The following is a 19620-nucleotide window of genomic DNA, read 5'->3' as shown; positions in this document are numbered from 1 at the left end:
GTCGAGTGTGCGCATAAAACTTCGCAATTATATTGACGAGTGTGGTAGATATTGTAAACTAAGACCACTGAATAAAGAAATTGGAAAGAAGAACCAAATTGAACTGTCGCTAATTAATGCGAATTTTCGATGAGTCGGAATTGTATCGATTGCTGAGACCGAAGGAGAAATAACTTTTACCAACTGCGCTTGGTCGGACACATTTATTCGATAATTAATTTAATGCCCACTTAATTAAGTTTGCCATTCTCCGTGGTGGGTAGGAGCCGATCGAAGAACCGTCGTTAATGGCAAATAGGCTGCAGGTGTACCACGTAGGCCGGTTCATAGTTTGTCGGATAAGTTTTTGTCAACACCGGAACTTTCAAAGTTGTATAAATATTGAATGAGACTCCCTATTGCTCTTTTACGGCAACAGTTGATTTCTTTGACTGCGCAAATATTTGCTTCTGATCAATTCATTAGCGATATTGTTCAGTTATTACACTTGTTATTAGTTATTCTTATCCCTTCAAAGTTATATAATGAATTATTTCCTGCTACACGTACGTATTTAAAATACCCCGTATTTTCACAATTTTCGAAAGTATTCTCAAAGTACACTGTCAACAAGATAACATTGAAAAACGTCAATACCGCCACAAGTGTTCCACTCTATCTACAATACTGTTCATACGCGGCCGGGTCCGAAGTTTGAGTGCCGACCAAAATAATCCATTTATTTGGCAATCAATTTAATGCGTTCACGACACTTGGCGATTAACAATTACCGGTCGATGCGTGCAAACACTGTCGGGGAATCAGTCACTGTGAGGTGCACCGGGCGCACGATGCGTTGTACCATCGATACAATTGCAAACGGTTCGTATTCGCGCTCGCAACGCTCATTCCATTAACTGATTTCCCGTCCTGGGACTGCATAGTGCGCGCCGCCAGCGTGGTCACATAAATTCCATGTCTATCTGTGCGCGAAAATGAAAAAGGAAAACACCGCGGACAGCTTTGATGGATGAATCGGGTGATTGGTGGAAGCAACAATAGTTTGAGCAACCTGAACGATTAAAAAAATAACTTTTAACAAAAGAATTATTATTGTTCTACTATTAAAAATTGTTCGGTGGTCTCTTTAAACAGACGGGGAGAAAGCTCCGTCAAAGTGAATCGCTGCAGGAAATGATTCGCGGACGGGGAATCCATTGCGAATTAATTTTCCCTGCTCGATAATCCACGAAAAAATGGCGATGTCCGACAGGTACCGGAGGAAAAAATGCCGCTTCAGGCAACGATGGAACATAGGGGCTCCCCAATCGGCCGGCAGCAGCCGGCCTTTGCCTCTATCGGATCCCTCTCGGGGGCAGTTCGCGTTCGTTTTACGTCCGTTCAATATCATTGAAGCCAGCCAACCAGCCAGCCAACCTTTGACTGCCACCCTATACTATCTTCGCTGGTATATCGACGTGGCTAATGGGTTTCGTGTGGAATTAATGAGATCAGAAAAGAACTTCGAACCAGAATCGCAACCAGAAAGCAACGAAGTTAAATCGCATAATGAAAGCAGAGAATATTATTTTCAACGGGCAGTGTAACAAATATGAAACATGGTAAATTATATTATCGAATAATAAATATTGAACAGCTGCTTTTACGATACTTTTACTAGACAGATGTTTGGTTCCGCGAGTATTTCAACTCAGGGCCATTAGAGCGATTCATAAAATAATTACTGTTCGTGCCTGTTTGCATTCATCGTTGACAATAGACTGCGGACGGTTGACTCGCTTTTGTTCACCGATTAGATCGCGGAGCCTAATTCTCTTTCGCTCTCCGTCTGCCTTTCAAGTGCTATCTGCTTTGCATTAACGCGTTTCAAGCGCTTCGAGCTTTACTTTTGTCATCCCGGGATTGTGGCACTTTAACCGTAACAAAACTCGAGGATTCGAAATAGAATTATTGGGGATAACACCCATAAGCTAATAATAAAAAGGCGTATCGTTTAAATGAATCATTTAGCGGTATGAACGCACATTAGGTAATTCAATACGATTTAATAACTGGAAACTCTGAGAATTGAATTTCAATGGGCAGAAACGATTTAAACGTAAAATTAATGTTTGGCTTGAAAGAGAAATATAATTATCCGGTACAGTTAAACGAATGAAGCTTACACTAGTCCATTGAATTTCATTAAGGAAATCGCATTTGCCGATCGCGAACAAGGAAAAAAGGCGTACGAGGAACGTTCAATGGGAAGAAGAGGAGAGACCTGGGGTCTCGAAACAATGCGAACGGTTTCCAACATTTCGTTGAACGTGTCTCACTCGAGGGAGGCCACGCGCTCGTGCTCGTTTGCGATTCAGACTTTAATTAGGTCTATGCTTTTTGTCTCTTAATTCCGCTTTGTCGCTCGCGTCGAACCGGTCCGCCGCCCACTTTCACATTAACGGAAGATTAAATTTAGCCGGGGCGAGATCGAGGTTCCAATTTTTCTCTCCTCTTTAACCACTCGCCCTTTTCATATATGAATAAGAAAAATTTATCTCATAATGTGATTGCAGCTTTTTAATTCTTATAGACTATTGTTTTCCTAAACCTCTCATTTGTACGGAGATTGTTATTAAATTAGTGATTTGTGTAAATATTTTTTATTAGGAAAATCTGTTCGATAATTCTGATTTCAATTCCAACTAAATAAGCTGTTACGAAATTATTAAGATGACACTATATGACGCATGGGAAGGAGAGCATAGAGAGAACGATCAGTGAGAACGAGGAAGTCATTGCCCGACCCTCGTAAACGCATCTGCACTAATACATACAGTTCGCTAACCCTATTCGCCGGTTCAAACCATTAATGAACACTTTTCGTATAGTCTGCCATAACTACCGTTTGAAAGTTAATATCTCCGTAATGGTTATAATTACGCTCCGTTTCTACAATGGCACAGTGCACGTTTCATCAAAAAGTTGTTCACCTCTTTCACGATCCTCATCCATTTGCATACTACGCAGTTTCCTCATTATGACATTCAGTACATTAATTTTTAAATCTTACGTATAATTTTAGTATAAAATTAAATACTTATTAAAAAGAATTGATGCAATCAATAAATTAGTACATTAATCCATACAATTTGTATAATCGCAAAATATTAGGCATTTAAACATCAGAATTGCGTATTTTGTTTTACTATACAAATCCCGGTACAATTCGGTCAACATAAATCATCGGGCATTCATATCTGCCCCTCCGCCGGCTCGAATGCAATAAGATCTCGCCCTACGATCCCGGCAAGTTCTGCCGACGAACAGAACTCGCTCGGCAATCTAATATTCATCCGGAGGATCGGTCGGTCCTGGGAACGTCGTAAACGCAACCCTCGAGGTCGTCCTCTCGGATCCTCGCGCGGGGTCCTGGCTGAGTTACGACTTATCGCCGCGAGACGAAACCTCCTGGAGCAACGTGGTGTACGGAAAATTGATGATGGAAGCGGAGCACAGCCTGCGCTGCCGTTCTACAGTCGTCGCCGTATCTCGGCAACGTTCAGGGGAGAAGAGGGAGACGTGCCGGTGAATTACGGGAAAATAGCTTTTAGTCGAGGCACGCCGGCGCGACGTCACCAGGTGCGCGGTCTCCCTGTATATAGGCGAACCCTTTTACCGAAATTGCCGGATATCGTCCTTCGGCTCGTCCTGCTGGCCCCTTTGGTAAGCAGGTGTCGCAGACGATGCTTCCGAAATTTTTCCCGACGAAATCGCTTTATCCTCTCGATCGTGTCGTCACCCCCTTGTCTGCTTCCCTTCGTCGCCTCATGGAGGAAAGTGTTTTCACCCTGCTCGATTTTCTTCTTTTGCTGTTTCCCACCGCGAGTAATGAATAAAAAGGTTTGAGTTTTGGCTTTCGGGAAGTGGGCAAGTGTTTGCAGAATTATATTGGATTCTTCCTGACAGGTGAGCAATGAATGTGTGCAATAGTGATTGAGTATCTGTTAGGAAAAAATAATTTTCCTCTAAATGAGTGAGTGACCTTTATCAGGAATGCATGAGCGATAAACAACGCGCGGTATAGCGATCGGCGTGATGAATGGGTGAAAGGATAAGAAGAACATTGAGAAGAGAAGGGAGTTAATCGAGAAGGAATTAGCGTCAGCGATTCAGGGTCATTTATCATAGGTGTCTCCAATTATAGAGTTGAAGGTTTTTAATACGCTTCTTGCAAGTACAAAGCGAGCGAGCCGAGTTATCTTGAATACCATCAATTACGATACGCAATTGGCAAACTAGCACGGTGGCTACTGAAATCCCAAGATCCGCGTTAACACACCTGTTACACGAAATCCTCTTCTGCAATCATTTTCAGGATCTCTGAAATTCTCTTGGTTATTTAATCTAAAAAATACTATAGCCCGTTCATTCGCGTACTCTTGCCTTGATGAGAAACAGATTTAAGTAGTGGGTGTTTTTCGGGTTTCGTTCCGTCTGAGAGCTATCGATTTTGGGTGAGAACAGTTCATGGCTGAAACATTTTGCGGTCGAACGCATCAAGCTCGGTGTGCAAGTCGATACGATGCGCTGCACTTTGCGGGGATAGATAGAATTGGCCATCGGCTTGCGGTTTTCTAGATTTTAAGTACACCTCGTTCCGATATTATCCAATCCTGCAACGTGCAAGTAAACGTTGAATAAAAATGTTCATCGCTTGGGTAATCATCCGCTTCTTGTATTTAAAATGAGAAGTTAATTAATAATACGAAGAATGATCTGTGTAATCAAAAGAGATTATACGTGAGTTTCGCTGCGGGCGATAGTACTTGGTCCTCGGCTCTCGTATAGACAGAATAAAAATCAGCTAATTTTCAACGAGTATGGGAATCGCAGTGTAAAGGATCTCTGACTGAAATCAGCCGAGCTCTCTTTTCAAAGCGATTTTCCCTTTGCGCCGCGTCGGCGTCGGCTTTCCCATGTGTGCTCGCGAATAATGTTTCGAGAGATAACATTGAGAAATGTTGCGACTGATATCGGTGCCGGTGCTCCGTGATGGTTGTATCGTTTTTTCATATTTTGTAGACGCGTACTTCTACTACGTGTAGATATGTATATGCACAGTGACGGATCTTCAAAGCTTTAGTTACCCATGTTATCCGCTCGTGTGTGCGCGTGCGTCCAAGGTGAAAAGCGAACGAGAGAAAGCCAGGATGATTGATGCACCGCCCCACCGGTTCCGCTTCACGGAGGCGAATGCGGGGAAGCGGAGGAATTTTCAGTAAATTTGCAAGACGTTAGACGAAGCAGGCAGAAATATGGATCGGCTGTCTGTTTGTTGACGCCGTGGCGGCGCCTCCGTAAACTGCAAGTATTCCAGCCGATACTCACTCTCGGTAGAAAGTCTGAAACCTTTTAAACTTCATTTACTTTCCTACTTCCTGAGTTATTTGATTACCCGCGGATTTTAGTCTTATACGATCAAAATTAGAACCGTCATCAAATCTTGCAAAGGCAGACGGAGACTAAGTACATAGAAAATCGCACGAGGCGATATTTTAGTAAGACGCATTAAAGTGTACAGACACTGATAAGCATATTTCACGAGCAAGTAAGATTTTCCAAGCTCGCTCAGCTTTTTGCTCCTTGTGATTGATATTATCTGAAACTATCTTATCTTAGAAAACTATAGACAGCTATGAAAAATAATACTGCGCATATGTTTAAGGATGTATTGTATCCAATTAAGTATTGACGCTGACGAAAATTTTTTTTTTCAAAATTGCGAAAAATGCTTCAGATAAAACTTGTTTTCCTTCTAATTTCGATATTTAACGAGTTACGTATGATTATTTGGCATTTTATTGATGTTGACAAAATCCGACCATCCCAGCGTCGAAACGGCGAACTTTTGGCAAAAAATTTCATTTTTACTTAATTACTCCTAAACCGTTGAATCTACGGGAAAATTGTATACNTTGTAGATCTCGTCGCCCTCTACAAGAAAGGTCATATGCAATTTTTCCGTATGTCCAACGGTTTGGAAGTTATTGGCCAAAACCGAAAATTTGGAAGAAATTGAAGGGGTACCTCTTGGAAAAATCTCGCAAAAATCGAAAATTTTTTTTTGTTGTTTATTATTAGCAATGTTCTTTCGATGTCTGATTTCTTTTTAAAAAATGCGTTTCTAAAGTGCATAAACTCCGGGGATTGACTGTATAGCCAATACATCCTTAAAATACTCAATTATAGACCAGATTGGAGTACCTCTATGTCGGAAATGAAATTCACATTAATGAATTATATAAGCGTAATGGGATCAATAAATGTTGATTATATTTGTTAATCACAAATGCTCCGGTTCGTTAAGAGAGTTTAAATGAAAATATTCAATAATTTCAATTTCATCTATACGATTCCCAATATCGTATATAAATTTAATTAATAAATAGTCAGAAGTGCATCCTTGCGTAAAAGAAAAACTGAACAGTATTGAGAATTTCTGCAAGAATTCTGACAATATAATAAACGAGCGTATCTCCCCGTCTGCCGCGTGTCCGCGACACTTCGGACGTTCCGCAGGAAGAAAAGAATTCGTTCAATCTCGTGCATCCAGCGTCTCCAATGAGACGAGAAAAGGAGAGAATACTAAAAGAAAATTCTCGTTTAATCCGTGATACGGTGTTACGTCTCCGAAACGAAAAAATATAAAATCCAGAAACGCGTGAGCTATTGCGAAGCGGCTGCATTCTCCATTCTCTTATCTCGATTCGCGTTTCGCGGAAAATATCACGAATTCTCAGACGTTGAGCAACCGACAGTTTTCAGCTTGGAGAACGTGCGACCGTGGAGACCCATCGGATAGAGTAACGTATTCCGTGTACATTCCCCCCTATAATTTCTGTTTCGACCCAAGGAAAATGCTCGCCGTGGCGTCGTCGCGCGAAATGAAAAGGCTGCTCTTGCTCCGCTCTCCGAGCACGCTTGTTAGACCTATCAAATATCCCGGGGAAGAAATCGAATGCAATGCCGTACCGTTTATAGTGTCCAATAAACGTTCGATACGTACGTATATAGATATGCTGCATGTATTGCTGAAGGATTTTACGATGAAGCATCGTTTCCCCGTCTTCTCAAACAGAGTTTCAGCACGGGTAATGCTGTATGGGACGTTCATTCTATGGATCGTAAATTATCTTCTCGACGAACATCTCAGAGACGGTAACAAATAGTTGGATTTTCTCAAATTGAATGCCTTGAATACGCAACGAATTTAAATATCTACAAGTGTATATTCAGTGAATTTGTTGAACTTCTTTCAAATTCGCAATTTTCTATTGTGTAAACTATTTAAGTAATAAAAACCGTTTTCTAAACTGATGAATTCCTAAAATTGAGTAGAAAGAATATATAATATAAGCCAGGTATAAAGAGAGCAGAATGAGTATTCACTATCTGGAGGATAAAGATATTCCAAGAATTGTCGGTCCGCTTTCTAAATATTTGCACCGGTGCCGTTCGCTGAATAAAACGCTACCTAATTCCCAATTCCCGGAGTGTTTATCGCGATGATGAAACGCGCGGAAAACGCGTCCAAGGCGCCCGAGTCTCTCCCTCACTCCCCGTTCGGGCGAGACCCGTTGCTCCGGATTGCAAATTCGCTCTCCGGTGACTCTTTAACGCCCCTGAAGAGCCTTTCGATTGCATGAATTATGCACACAGATCCGGTGAAATAAGCAGCGTGTGCACATCGTATTATATGGAAAATCGGTTCGTCGACTGACTGGCCTCGTGAAACATGCATGCACGAATCCTACCGCCTGTTCTCTCGTTTCCAAATGGACCTGAGTATTCGACTCCCTCAATGGAGGGTGTATTAAATAATAGAAACAAGCAAACAGAGTATTTCGAATTTTTACCGAAACAGGGAATATGATATTCTCGAGTTTTTTCTTGCTTCAATTAAGTTTCGAGTTTCTGTAGTTCATGATTTCCTCGAAACCCTTTGGTCTTCATTGTTATTGATTTTATGCATGCACACGTTAGAACTATTCATCTTCTTTCTTGAATTAATGCTAATAACTTAGGTGCCTGTGAAAGTCACATTTTCCAAAAATATTTCTCATTAAAAGAATGTATTTCAAAAGTCCATAGTGTGTTAAATTGCACAACGCTTCTTGCACTGTTTCATTCAATTGGTGGGAAAAAGTCGTCGCCCGAGGCTTGTATATCTGTGCCTACGTAGTTACGGAAAACCGACCGCTAACTGTGGTCGAACCACCTTGCCGTCTACGTGGCGAGCCTTCTAAACACTTACCGCGATCATTGAAGCGGCGAGTAGTTGGGTAGTTTCGAGTAAGATCAACCGAACTGAACTGTCGCCGCAGAACTCTCGTCATTCTATGCCTCCTATCCTCTATTCGAGCCGAGTTTCAAAGTAAACGGATACTGCCATTCCCTATCTGTCTAATCGAGTATTTCATTTGCAACTCCTTTAACTTTATTAGTGTACCGTCCTTGATCTATTTGATTAGTATGGAAACCGTCTTCTAAAGAACAGACGGCTAATCAAGTGAACTGAATTTCGTATCGTTTATTATAAAAATTAATTATCTTGCTTCGAATAGAAATTGTTAATACTTATTCTACTTTTCATTGGTATTTAATTAAGATTGTCAAAAAATTATAGGTAATCCTTAAACGAAGCTTGCATAATTCAATGGTAGCTAGAAACAGGTACCTTTGTTCATGAATCAATAGAGCTTCCGTTTTGCGGTAGACAAATGAGGTACACGCAAAATCGGATCCGGATCAATGGGATACCATAAAGACACGTCCGGGGAAGCCTTATCTCTGTACGAAATCCCATAGGAGATTACACTGGCGGCCCTGAGTTTTGCAAGAAGTGTACGCGGTCTCTCCTTCAACGTTTTTATCGCATCGCTTTATCACGATGTCTTAGCCGCGTTTTTCCGACGCGCGTCGATAATACCTCGGCTTCTTATTCCTCGTCGCGGCTCCGGCTCGCAGCCGCGGAGAAACGGCTCTTTCCGCGACCGCGTGGATCGTATCGCGGTGTTATCAGGATTTATTGTCGGGGCTCTTCTGTGTTTGAGAAGACTCCGGCACTCTCGTTCCGCCGCACCGCGCCGCGTCGAGACGCTTGTCGGCTTCACCGTACGGAGTTACGTCACGGACGTCTCGCTCCAGTTGGAGAGAACTGAGGCGCCCTTGCACGCGCCGAACGTGACTCGGGGGTGATGCTTCCGATATTCGTATTTTTCTTCTAAACCCTGGTAATAAGAATGCGGCGGAAGTTCGTCGGGAAATAAGCGGAAGAATATAGAAATTGACGCGTGAAGTACGTCGAACGAGACCCGTGATTTTCGATTTCCCTAAATAGCTACGATTTGTAATTAATTAAAATCTTGTCTCTTCCCCGTTAAAATTAATTAGTTCTACCAGTCGGCTTGCAACTACATATAATCGTTTTGTCTCATAGATCTAATTTTGGGTATTAACATCGAATTTCCATCAGTGGCTTCCAATTTCCCCGACCGACCACAATTTTCTCCCAATATTCCCAATTTCCTCAACAATAGCCTGGGTCTAATACGACCGCGTTCACCCATCCCCATTATCACAACTCCCACCGAGCAATTAACCCCTTCCCTCGATGAGAACGACGTAATTTCGGTATCACAAACCACTCTCTTTTCTCCAGATCGCCTCTCTGGCCGGCGCAACTCTTTTTCCATACGCGTCTGCACTTACTAACCAGATCCTTCCGACCCTGTTCTCCTCGCGAAGCACGTGCAGAGAGACCGCGTAACGAGAGTAGCGTAGGCCGGAGAAAAAGAGAAGAACAGATTCGCCTTTAACGAGTCTTACCGCTTTGAGGGCGCGCCGCCTTTTAGGGCGAGAGCTCGTTGCGCATCGATTCGTCATAAGGGGCAGAGGGAGGTCAGGCAGCGGAGGAGAGAGAGAGGAGCGGAGATGATCTTACGGGCACGGCGCGGCGGGCGTTTTTCTTTTCAAGGATTTCTCGCTCTCGACGTAATTGCGTGTAGTGCTTAAGGAGGAGAAGAAAAGGAGGGACCCGCGACGCGTTGTCGTGTGACTCCTTTTCAGTTCGTTCTCCTTCGCCCTGTGTTCGCACACATACGTGCGTACGAGCGGGGGCCCAAGAGCCCCTCTTTTTTTTTTATCGATCCCGCTCATCCGGGCGCGAGGCGAAGTTAGTTCGCCGGGATAAAAAAGTTGGACGCCTTCGCACAGTAGATTGTGTGTACACAAAGTGTATTAAGAAGATTGGCGAAAAGTTTGGAGCCCGAGTTATCCCGGGATGAAATACGAAAAAATAGAAGTTCTTGTACACGTAACGTGCGAAGGGTTTGTCTCTGAGGGTATAAATTAGTTCCGTGTTCGCCTGACGTCTTAAATAAAACATTAAGTGGCCTCTCGTCTGTACCGTGACGCACGAGTTTTATTTCTATAAATATTTATGCGAAATGTTTCTAGCGAATTCGGCAAAAATTCGTTTCGTTCAAAACCAGAACAAATGTAGCTACCATTCCGCGCAGTGTTGATTTTTTTTTACACTGGAAACCGTGCGCCCGAGGAAAAACACAGAGAGAGGTATAAAGGGCCGGGGAATCCATTTTCGGATTTGTTTTTGACGATGCGTCTCGCTGGACCTCGGACCCGACATTATATTTAGCGCGCCGCGCTTTTTTTCGCCCGTTTATAACGGATCTCTCCCACGAGACGTATCCGCGCGGAGGGGATGGAAACGCGGGGCATGATAAACGAAACGCGGCGGGAAAAATATGTTCGACGAAATTGGCAATCACCTCTGGGCACCCGTTTGAGTGTTCAAACTGCGCGATACGCTCGCGGCACGTATAGACGGGATAATGGATTAAATTAAACGATGTGTGCATTCTATGTTCAATATCCAAATTCGAGTGCGTACAAATTGTCTAGCATGTGTGAGAAAGTTAATTCGAATTAATGGTAGACACGAATTTCCTGAGATTCAAACTGATTTTAAGCTTAGGGTAAGGAAATACAAATGTCTGACCACATACGGTCCGTTTCTACTTACTGTTCTATAGATTCTTCTTTATTGAAAGAAATAATCCATTGAGTCTAATGTTTCAAGTATATTACAAATTGAACTTAAAGTAACAAGAAGTTATAAGGAAAAAGCTTGAAGTACAGGTTTTGGTTCCAAATTACAAAATTCTTCTTTATTGTATGTAGGTATGCAAATCATGAAACTGGTGGAACATGTTAATTTGATTCGGATATGCAGAGACATTTCCGGAGAGTCGCACAATGAGGACTTTGTCAGCTTCCACGCTTGCAGCTTGAACTTGCGGCTCCGATTTGTGTTTCGCGTAGTGAGGAACCATTCGAGACAATCGTTGCACGAGTGGTAGATGTACATCATGGGTAAAATTAGTCGGGAAACTATGGAAATGTAGCTTAATCGATATCCAGCGGTCTCGATGAGAGAGGAAGGTACACGGTACACAGCAGGCGAGAACACCACGACGACACGGCGCGAGCCGCTGCGACGACGGATCATATTCAAACGGAAGTGTGGCTTACAGAAGACAGTTTGGAATTTCATCCGTGTTCGGTCCCGGAAACTTGGTCGCGGACCGAAGCGAGGCTTAAATGTTCCCATTGTTCTGCCATTCAAACGTTGCAATTAGTTTCCCACGTACTTACGTATAGGGCTTGCTCGCAATTCCATCTAGAGAACTCTTTCGTCTTGCGCATTCGCGCGGCATAACGAACAAAAAATCTGGTTTCTAGAATTTCTGGAACGCGGCGCGCAGATGAAAATGGAGAAATGGCTTACGAGAATGCAATCGGTGTAGTTGGATTATTCATTGCGGTGTAAGTACAGACCTCTGGGAAATTAATAAACGTTTCGTGGTACGAAACGGCAGATGATGATTTTGCTAGGTTTCAAATAGGACATGCGTTAATTACTTCGAGTAATATATGAGATTAAATATTTCAAGACGGCACAGAACATCGCTGGTGTAATTCTTCGCATGCGTTAAAAGGTTCTGACGATGTCTCATTGATGAATCATGTGGCCAGGTGTTTGATTAAACTTCACGAGAAGCCAATACGCTATTCAATTATCGCTGAAAAAGGAATAACAGTTTCGAGCTCGATAAGAATATATCATAACGCAGTGTCAGAATCTCGAGTTGCCTCTTGTGCTTACATGAAACACATGATTAACCTTTCAACAAGAGTAGCAGTACAACGCAAATGTTTTCTACAAACTCACGAACTTCCATATCGCTTTACTTAAAAGGGATTTAAATTTCACGTCGAGTGGATCAACGACCTCCGGGCATTAACATATTCAGTCTCATGTAATTACAGCGAATGAATTTTGCATCGGCCGGTGTTAAGAGTTGGGAGCCCTAATGGTTTCAAGCGTTTCGCATATTTCGCGTAATAATTACGCGTGTTCTCCCTTTCGTTGAAACTCTCTCGGCGCTTGTAACCGAGCATCATACCGCTCGCGGCTCGCGTTTTAATAACAAGATCGAATCTGTTACTCTCTCTGCCCCTGCACCTTCCTCCGTCCCTTTCCCGTGGATGTATCTTACGAGTGTACCGTGTAGTTTGATACGCTTGTTTGCGTCGCCCCCTGCGCTCAATGGAATTCTCAATTTAACCCGGCGGACGCGGCCAGACGTTCATGAACACCCCCGCGCCGCTATCGCATTCCTCAAACGACGAACCTTCGCATCGTGTCGTCCCTACAGGTTCGCATTCATCGAACAGACATCGCGTTATCACAGTCCTTAGAATGATATCACAGTCATTATATCACGTACCACCATTCTACCACAAGATACGGAGAATATTGAAAAGTGCAGGACTGAAATAATAGGAAGCTCTCCTTTATTTCACTGGTATTATAAAAAGATCGTTCATTTTTACATAAAAGCTCGTATTCGAAACAGGAAACATCTATGAAAGCTGATTAAATTCTGTGAAAGACGTGAAACCCGTGCGACTGTTCGAATCAAAACGGCTCTACCCTCGATCAAAGTGTACACAGAGGTAACAAGGAAGCCTTCTAAATCCCGGGTACGCGACGCGCCTGAAAGGCACACCGATAAAAAAAGGTATCTCTCTCGCTCTCTATCTCCCTGACTGTACACTCTTGGCTGGAGATAAGCCGCTTCTAATTAAATGCTGCGCGGGAGGACTTCTACTGATTCTTTCTGCCGGCCCTTATCGCCCTTATTGCGCGCGTTTTCTCACGGATCAAAGCAGACGAGAGCACACGTTGTAAATCATACGAGAGAATCGGTGACCGAAAGAAATGTGGATTCACTTTACGACAACGAAAATTTCTACATATTTTAAAGTGGACGTATTGCATCTTCTATTTTTTTTCTTTTTTTTTTTAATTGAATGACCAATAATGATTGTAGTGATGCAGTCGTCGATTTGGTTAACAGTTTTCTTGTACGGATTGTGTGTCTACACAGAAGCATTCTGTTTTAGAGTCTCTCGAAAAGCTAGTTTTAGACGGAAGCCCCGTGGTCAAATTGCTCGTTTCTGGTGGCTTCGCTAAGCCACGTGTGAACTGTTCACACGGGGCCGACTTCCGTCTACGTCTCACCCTGTGGCTTCCGGCGCTGTTACTTTAAACACAATGATAAGAGTTTATTCTGCGTGAAAAACATACATATTTCTTCTAAAAATCTTATCCACCACAATAGTTTTCTCTTTTCTGGAATCTTTCTCATGCATAAAAAAAATATGCATTCTTTTATTTATTTCAAAACATGTGAAATAAGTGAAAGGTACTAATCGCTGTACATCGTCCATTGAAGAAGCTAACTAATTCTCCCTGCTCAATTATCTACCATCAAGTTCACTAATTATCTGTGCCTTCCCATATCCACCCTCTTGGCATCGGCCGTACACGGTTCGTGATCCACTCAAACGCTCGTCTTACCAGAGAACCGAACATCCTCAACCATTCCATCGACCGTTGCGTACTTGTCATTCACACCTAAGCTCGGGAGAAATTCATGCACCCTCCAGCGTTGTGCGGCACAACCGCCGCCGCCTCGGTTGCAACTGGATCTAATGAAATTCCAGACAGGGGCCATTTGCTTAATTGCTATTAATAACGGAACACCTTTCTCCTGGTCAGCGAAGCGTACACGTTCGGATAATCCGCGCGTGTTAGAAGTTTCGTCGGCTTCGAGGCACCACCCTTTGCTCCGTTTGTATTAACGAATGTAATTTCGGCCGCAGCCCCTTCGACCACTTCATTATACCCGCCGCGTTATATCGAGCTACTTAATCGCGAGAGTTTGTCGACAAGATTACAACGAAGCGATCCCCGGCCGCGCTTTAATCGAGAAACTTTCGGGGGACATTCAAACCTATGAGACGGGGCAAAGGGGAGTAGACGGTGCGGTCCGGCGACGTCTTCTGCCGTTACGTCGATTCGACGTATCGGTTTCGAATCCAATCTTCCCGTCCACGATTCCTTTGTCCCCCGAAGAAGGGACGGTATCATCCCTTTATACGGGCCCTTGTCCTTTGTCTCTGCAACGACGATCAATTTAAATACAGCGGAGAACTCGATTATGGGAATGATGCCCGAGTTCCCGTGGTTCCGCCTTCTTTGAATTGTGTGTGTCAGCAGGTGGATTGAGCCAGCAAATTCTTCAGGATGTACTTCGGAGGAAATGATGTGTGAGAAAGTAGAGGGTTGGATCTCGAGTTTAGTTTGTGCTTTAGAAAAATTGGATTTCGGATTCGCGCCTTTGTAGGTGAAAAGTAAGTCGTTCGATTAAATCAGTAATACAATTTTGTGTGCTATTTGTTAACGTGTTACGTAGTTGGAAACAACGGAATTTCCTTTGATGGATTTCCGTACAGCAAGCGTGACTGTTCAATTAATTTCAGTAGCCAGGGCATTGCACGCCCCCGATGTAGGAAAGAAAATAACTGAATCGTATTTTATTTCACTAAACCGCGTACCAATTTATCTCTCCACGTATCGTGTTCGTCAAAATATATTAAACCACAATCCTCGTATATTATTTTCACTTATGCAGTTTAGAATATCGTTCACCTAAAATTCGTTTCGTGATGTACAAAATATTCCTTAATATTGTATTTGTCAACTGCTTTTCGTTGAATCAGATAACCTAGTAGCGAGGTAAATGAAAAATTTAATAAAGTGTGCAAGAGACAATCTCGGACGTATATGTTGAGCAAAATGCAGCAGCAAACGGCAATGCTCGATCCACAATAAACCTTGTGAAGTTCGAGGCGGACTCGTTTCGCGCGACAGCGGGGGAGACCGAATTTCCAATCACGCCTGGAGTTCAATTTTGGATTTCAAGCTTCTCGCGTTCCTCCGCCCCCCTCCCATCTCGAGTTTCCGTCGCGTGCCCTCGGCACCGCCCGCCCCGAAACTTTGCGCAATATACGGCTCGGTCCATTTCCATGCCCCGAACGGATCAAAACTAACAATCGGCAGGAGCAGCAATAGCTGCGCGTAGATCGGATCGAACGGGAAACTTTCCTCAGGGGCGACGCGGGCAAAAGTTTCCGTCAAGTAGCTACATCCGAAAATTTCGTAAACCCCCACGAGGCGCCACTCGTTTTTCACCCTTACCCGGCCAATTCGATATCGGAATTTGATCAAATCCTCTCTATCCCGTTCGCCCTGAGCTACCCTCCCCGTTTCTCAGAACCCCTACATCGAATTCTTCCAGCTCGAGTGACATGTCGCCGAGTTTACTTGGTTCCGGCTCCCGCTGAGCCTCGCGTGTACAGTGTATCGCGTAAGTAACGCAGAGATTGCCGATAGTAAATGCAAGATTCACAAGGATCGAAAAATCTTTGCTCAGTATTACTTTTCTGAAAAAATAAATTTCTTATGACTATATCTATCTTTACAGCGGTTCTTTAATATTCGGGTCGAGATATAAAATATGTAACAGATTTTGCATAAAACCGATATTCTAAATCAGGGGTACAAATTTGAATTTATCAGCCAGCATTAGTCATATACAGCCAGAAATAGTCAAGTTTTATGTTATCGTCAAAATAATATTTCGTATACGTACGCTCGAATTTTTTGGAAGGTACTGTACACGCGTATCAGGCTGATAGCGTGGCACGCAGGGTGTTCGGTGCGTGGGCGAAGGTAATAGCGACCTTGCGGAGTTAGGAAAGGGAAGCTGGGATAGGTACATACGTATATACTGAACGTGTATGCATCTGGGAATAGAGGACCTGTAGAAAGAGAATGCCGGATCCATAGAATGGCCCCTGGGGTGACTATGCCAACAAACCCTAACTAACGTAAATAAGATGTCCTACGAGGGCGGATCTCTCTGTTTCTTGTCCTTATCATTCTCTGTTTCACTCTCCTCGTCCCTTTACCTTTTTTCCCCGGTATGTTTTTCCTTTTTTCTGATCCCTGTCCGATTCTCGGGGAGGCTTCTTAACCCCCTGACTAAAGTCGAGCCTGGCGAACCCTCAATTACCGGATTTCTTTGCGAAGATCTCGAATGAACATTCGGCCGGCCCAAATCTCGCTGGAAACGATGAACTCGCAGGTTCCGGGGCTTGGATTAATGACTTTGGATTTCTATTATGGAAACATAGAGGAGCGAATCGGGTGAATTTGTAAAACGATTACTGGATCGTTTGGAGTGGCTGGCTTTGTGCGCGCAGATTCGATTTGGCGTGTTCGCTGATACGAGTTTCGTATAGCATTATAATGATCGAGGGAACCGGGATGAGTAGGCGGGTTTGCCGGAGATCTCCTTCCGATGGCCTGTTGTGATGCAATAGGTGACGTGTCTCTCGCGAAGCCATAAATTATGGCGGAGTTTTTGGGGGTGGTTGACGTGTATTGTGCCGGAGGAAATATGGCTGCCACCGTCTGATATTAACGGTGCGCCCGATACCTCAGCCCGAAAACAAAGTGGGATGATTAACAACTGTGTACTTTGAACTGATCGTCGCTTTATACTGTTAGAATTCCTCAGCCAAAGATTTGTGTATCAACGAAAGTCAGCATAAATCAAATTTTGTATTGCACGACTAAAGAACGATAGAATAAAGAGAATAAATACGCCGGGGTTTTAAGTCGACCTAATGCACACAACACCCTCGTTTTTTGCGCAAACGACGAAGGAGTTAACGATAATTGATAGCGTTTAAAACGCGAGGCTCATCAGGCCGGAGCCCGTAGCTGCGTTCCAGCCGGAAATTTCGTTAAATCACGAGATAATGGAACAACGATAATGGCCATTCCGGAGGTAGCCAACGAGAGAGAGATTGCCGAGCGATCATTACCACGAGCATCTCATTTATATAATCGAACGTCTGCTCTTCGCCAAGTCATGCCCGAGGGAAGTATGTCCCGTTTCCTTTTCCGCCTCTTCAGGAAAATATTTCCCTCGTGTCACCCCGTTTCTCTATTTTCCCCTTTAACTAACCGATCCGGAAATGATGAATTCGCGAGCCTTATCGCGACTCCGCTGCTCCGTTGTTTCCCCGAGCCCGGGACTGCCAACAAATAAGCTGTCCCGGCCTGAGCCGGGACGTTTCTCGGGGGCTCGCGTAATCCTCGTTGCCCGGGATCCCCTCTTCGTCGATTGCTGAACTTCTTATCGCGAAATGAAGAGAGGAGGCCATGGGACCGAAAATTGGACTTTCCGTTTGAATCATCTCCTCTCACGGGCTCCTCAGCCTGGGACGAATTACGTATCGTCTGGTTCACTCGTTAAATAGGCTACTACCTCCTACGTGTATCCTTCGCGACGGGATCGGGTGTCCCGTTGAAAGAGAATAATGTAATGGAGAGAATAATAGCAGGTTCTTAGTAAATTAGCTTCTTTGATGTTTCATAGCCTTATCCCCTTGATTTTTCACGGTCTGTGAGATGTAAGAAATTTATTATACTCTTATTATACTGCGTGACGTATCCGTTTTGACGTCAGAGACGTACGTATTTTAAATGTAAATTCTTGACGTTGTTTATTCCGTTAAACATTTATCATCCTTATCCTTTTCGTATCCGTTTCTCTATCGGATGTGCATCCGTCACTATCTTTAAACGTCTATTAAGAACTTCGCCTGCAGCTTCTTCCACCCCATCTACTACAATCTTTCACGCTGTACCAACAATTTAAATTGACACGAGATAGAAAGAATCTCATTGTCAGAGAAATCCCCTTCATATTTTTCTTTCTTGATCCACCCTGCAACAAATTTCATGCGAACTGATACAAAATAATGAGACTGATTTTTTTATAGAAGCGACAGAAATTTATCACAAGTAACTGCATAATACAGAAAATGCTTGTAGAATCAGGACTATTAACTGTAGTGAACTGTTACCTGTTATTGTTAAATTCTTTTCATACGATGTTATCAGCTTAAAAAAAGTCATTGTTATTAAGTATACAAATCGCAACGGTGGAAGTTTTGTACCCGTAACAAGATTTAAAGTCAAAGTCGCGACGCATCTCGGGGTTCAATTAAAGAAGTTTTGCGACAGACGCCCGCCGTTACACGACGGCGTTTTCCGCGTCCTTGCCTGATTCAGGGACCGGAAATTATATATGCGTAGCCTGACTGGGTTTCTTCCCTTTAATTTCGTCCGCGGGCGCGTCTCGTTCGGTCGCGGCGTTGGTCCCTCTTCCATTAAATTAATTGCCGCATCGCAATTTCGCCGACCGGTATATTTTAACGCCGCCACGTCGTGGAAAGCGGTTGTCCCACGATGGAGCTGTAAACCGAGAACAACTTTTTTTCGTTGTATTTCATTTGACACAGTTTCAATTTTCGTAACGTTCCCGCATCGGACGGGGTTACGTCAGTCACGTTTCGCGTCACCGGATGAAACAGATGTTACCGTGCTTTTTTCGGTGAATTGCTATGCAACAGTGCCAATTGTTATGCGAATCAATTGTTTCAAACAACGTCTGCTCTTCCCAGTCGATCGCACTACATGGATTAATGGATTTTCAATAGTTCTGCTCTATATATAGTTTCGAGATATTCTCCAAATGTTGATACTGAAAAGCAAATATATTTTTCACAGATTTAACCGGACTGGCGATCCAATCAAAATCTATCACTTTCCAATGATCTGAAGATAATAATGTTTAACACAAATGATTCGATTCGAGTAAACAATATTACTGTTGATCCTTCTATGGCGACAAGCGAAGCCGCGTACACGGTCTCTCGGAACGTTTCCTAGTTAGGCCAATTCCGTACTTTCGCTCGTCACGATTAATTAGCTTAATTCTGGCTTCCTGTTGTGCGTACCGAAGCGGCGGGGCACCCGAGTTCGCTCGTTGCGTGTCACGCCGGCATAACCAGCCACATTCCGGCGTCATAGTTAACGCGCGTATGTCGTCGTAAAAGCACTCGTGGCATTCAGCCACGTCGTCGCGAGAATGAGCGCCGCCGAGACGTCGATCTGCATTTCCGTGCTGTGCGTCTATGTACTCAGGGCCACGCCGCCGCCTCGCGTCATTAACCGACTCGGTAAGAAGTAGTAAAAACTCTCCCCATTGCTCGTCATACTTATCCATG

The 19620-nt window shown here is 43.6% G+C and overlaps 1 protein-coding gene across 5 annotated transcripts in view; it reads left to right on the top strand.

Moving 5' to 3' along the window:
• Positions 1 to 19620, top strand: part of Fas2 (neural cell adhesion molecule fasciclin 2) — a 102874-nt gene that overhangs the window by 56540 nt on the left and 26714 nt on the right. For 3 of the 5 annotated variants that reach the window (XM_026813076.1, XM_026813075.1, XM_026813079.1), the window contains exon 1: positions 19440 to 19572. The exons of 1 other annotated variant lie outside the window; for it this stretch is intronic. In XM_026813076.1, coding sequence (XP_026668877.1) covers positions 19482 to 19572 — 91 coding nt within the window. In that variant the 5' untranslated portion in view covers positions 19440 to 19481. Of the gene's footprint in view, positions 1 to 19439; positions 19573 to 19620 lie in introns of those variants that run through there. One more of the 5 variants, XM_026813078.1, reaches the window with a different exon arrangement.

Source organism: Ceratina calcarata, unplaced genomic scaffold, assembly GCF_001652005.2.
Source record: "Ceratina calcarata isolate Rehan_Ccalc_2016 unplaced genomic scaffold, ASM165200v1 scaffold309.2, whole genome shotgun sequence".
In the NCBI taxonomy this organism is placed as follows: Eukaryota; Metazoa; Arthropoda; class Insecta; order Hymenoptera; family Apidae; genus Ceratina; species Ceratina calcarata.
The sequence above is the reverse complement of the archived record's forward strand: the minus strand, read 5'-3'. Positions and strand labels throughout refer to the sequence as shown.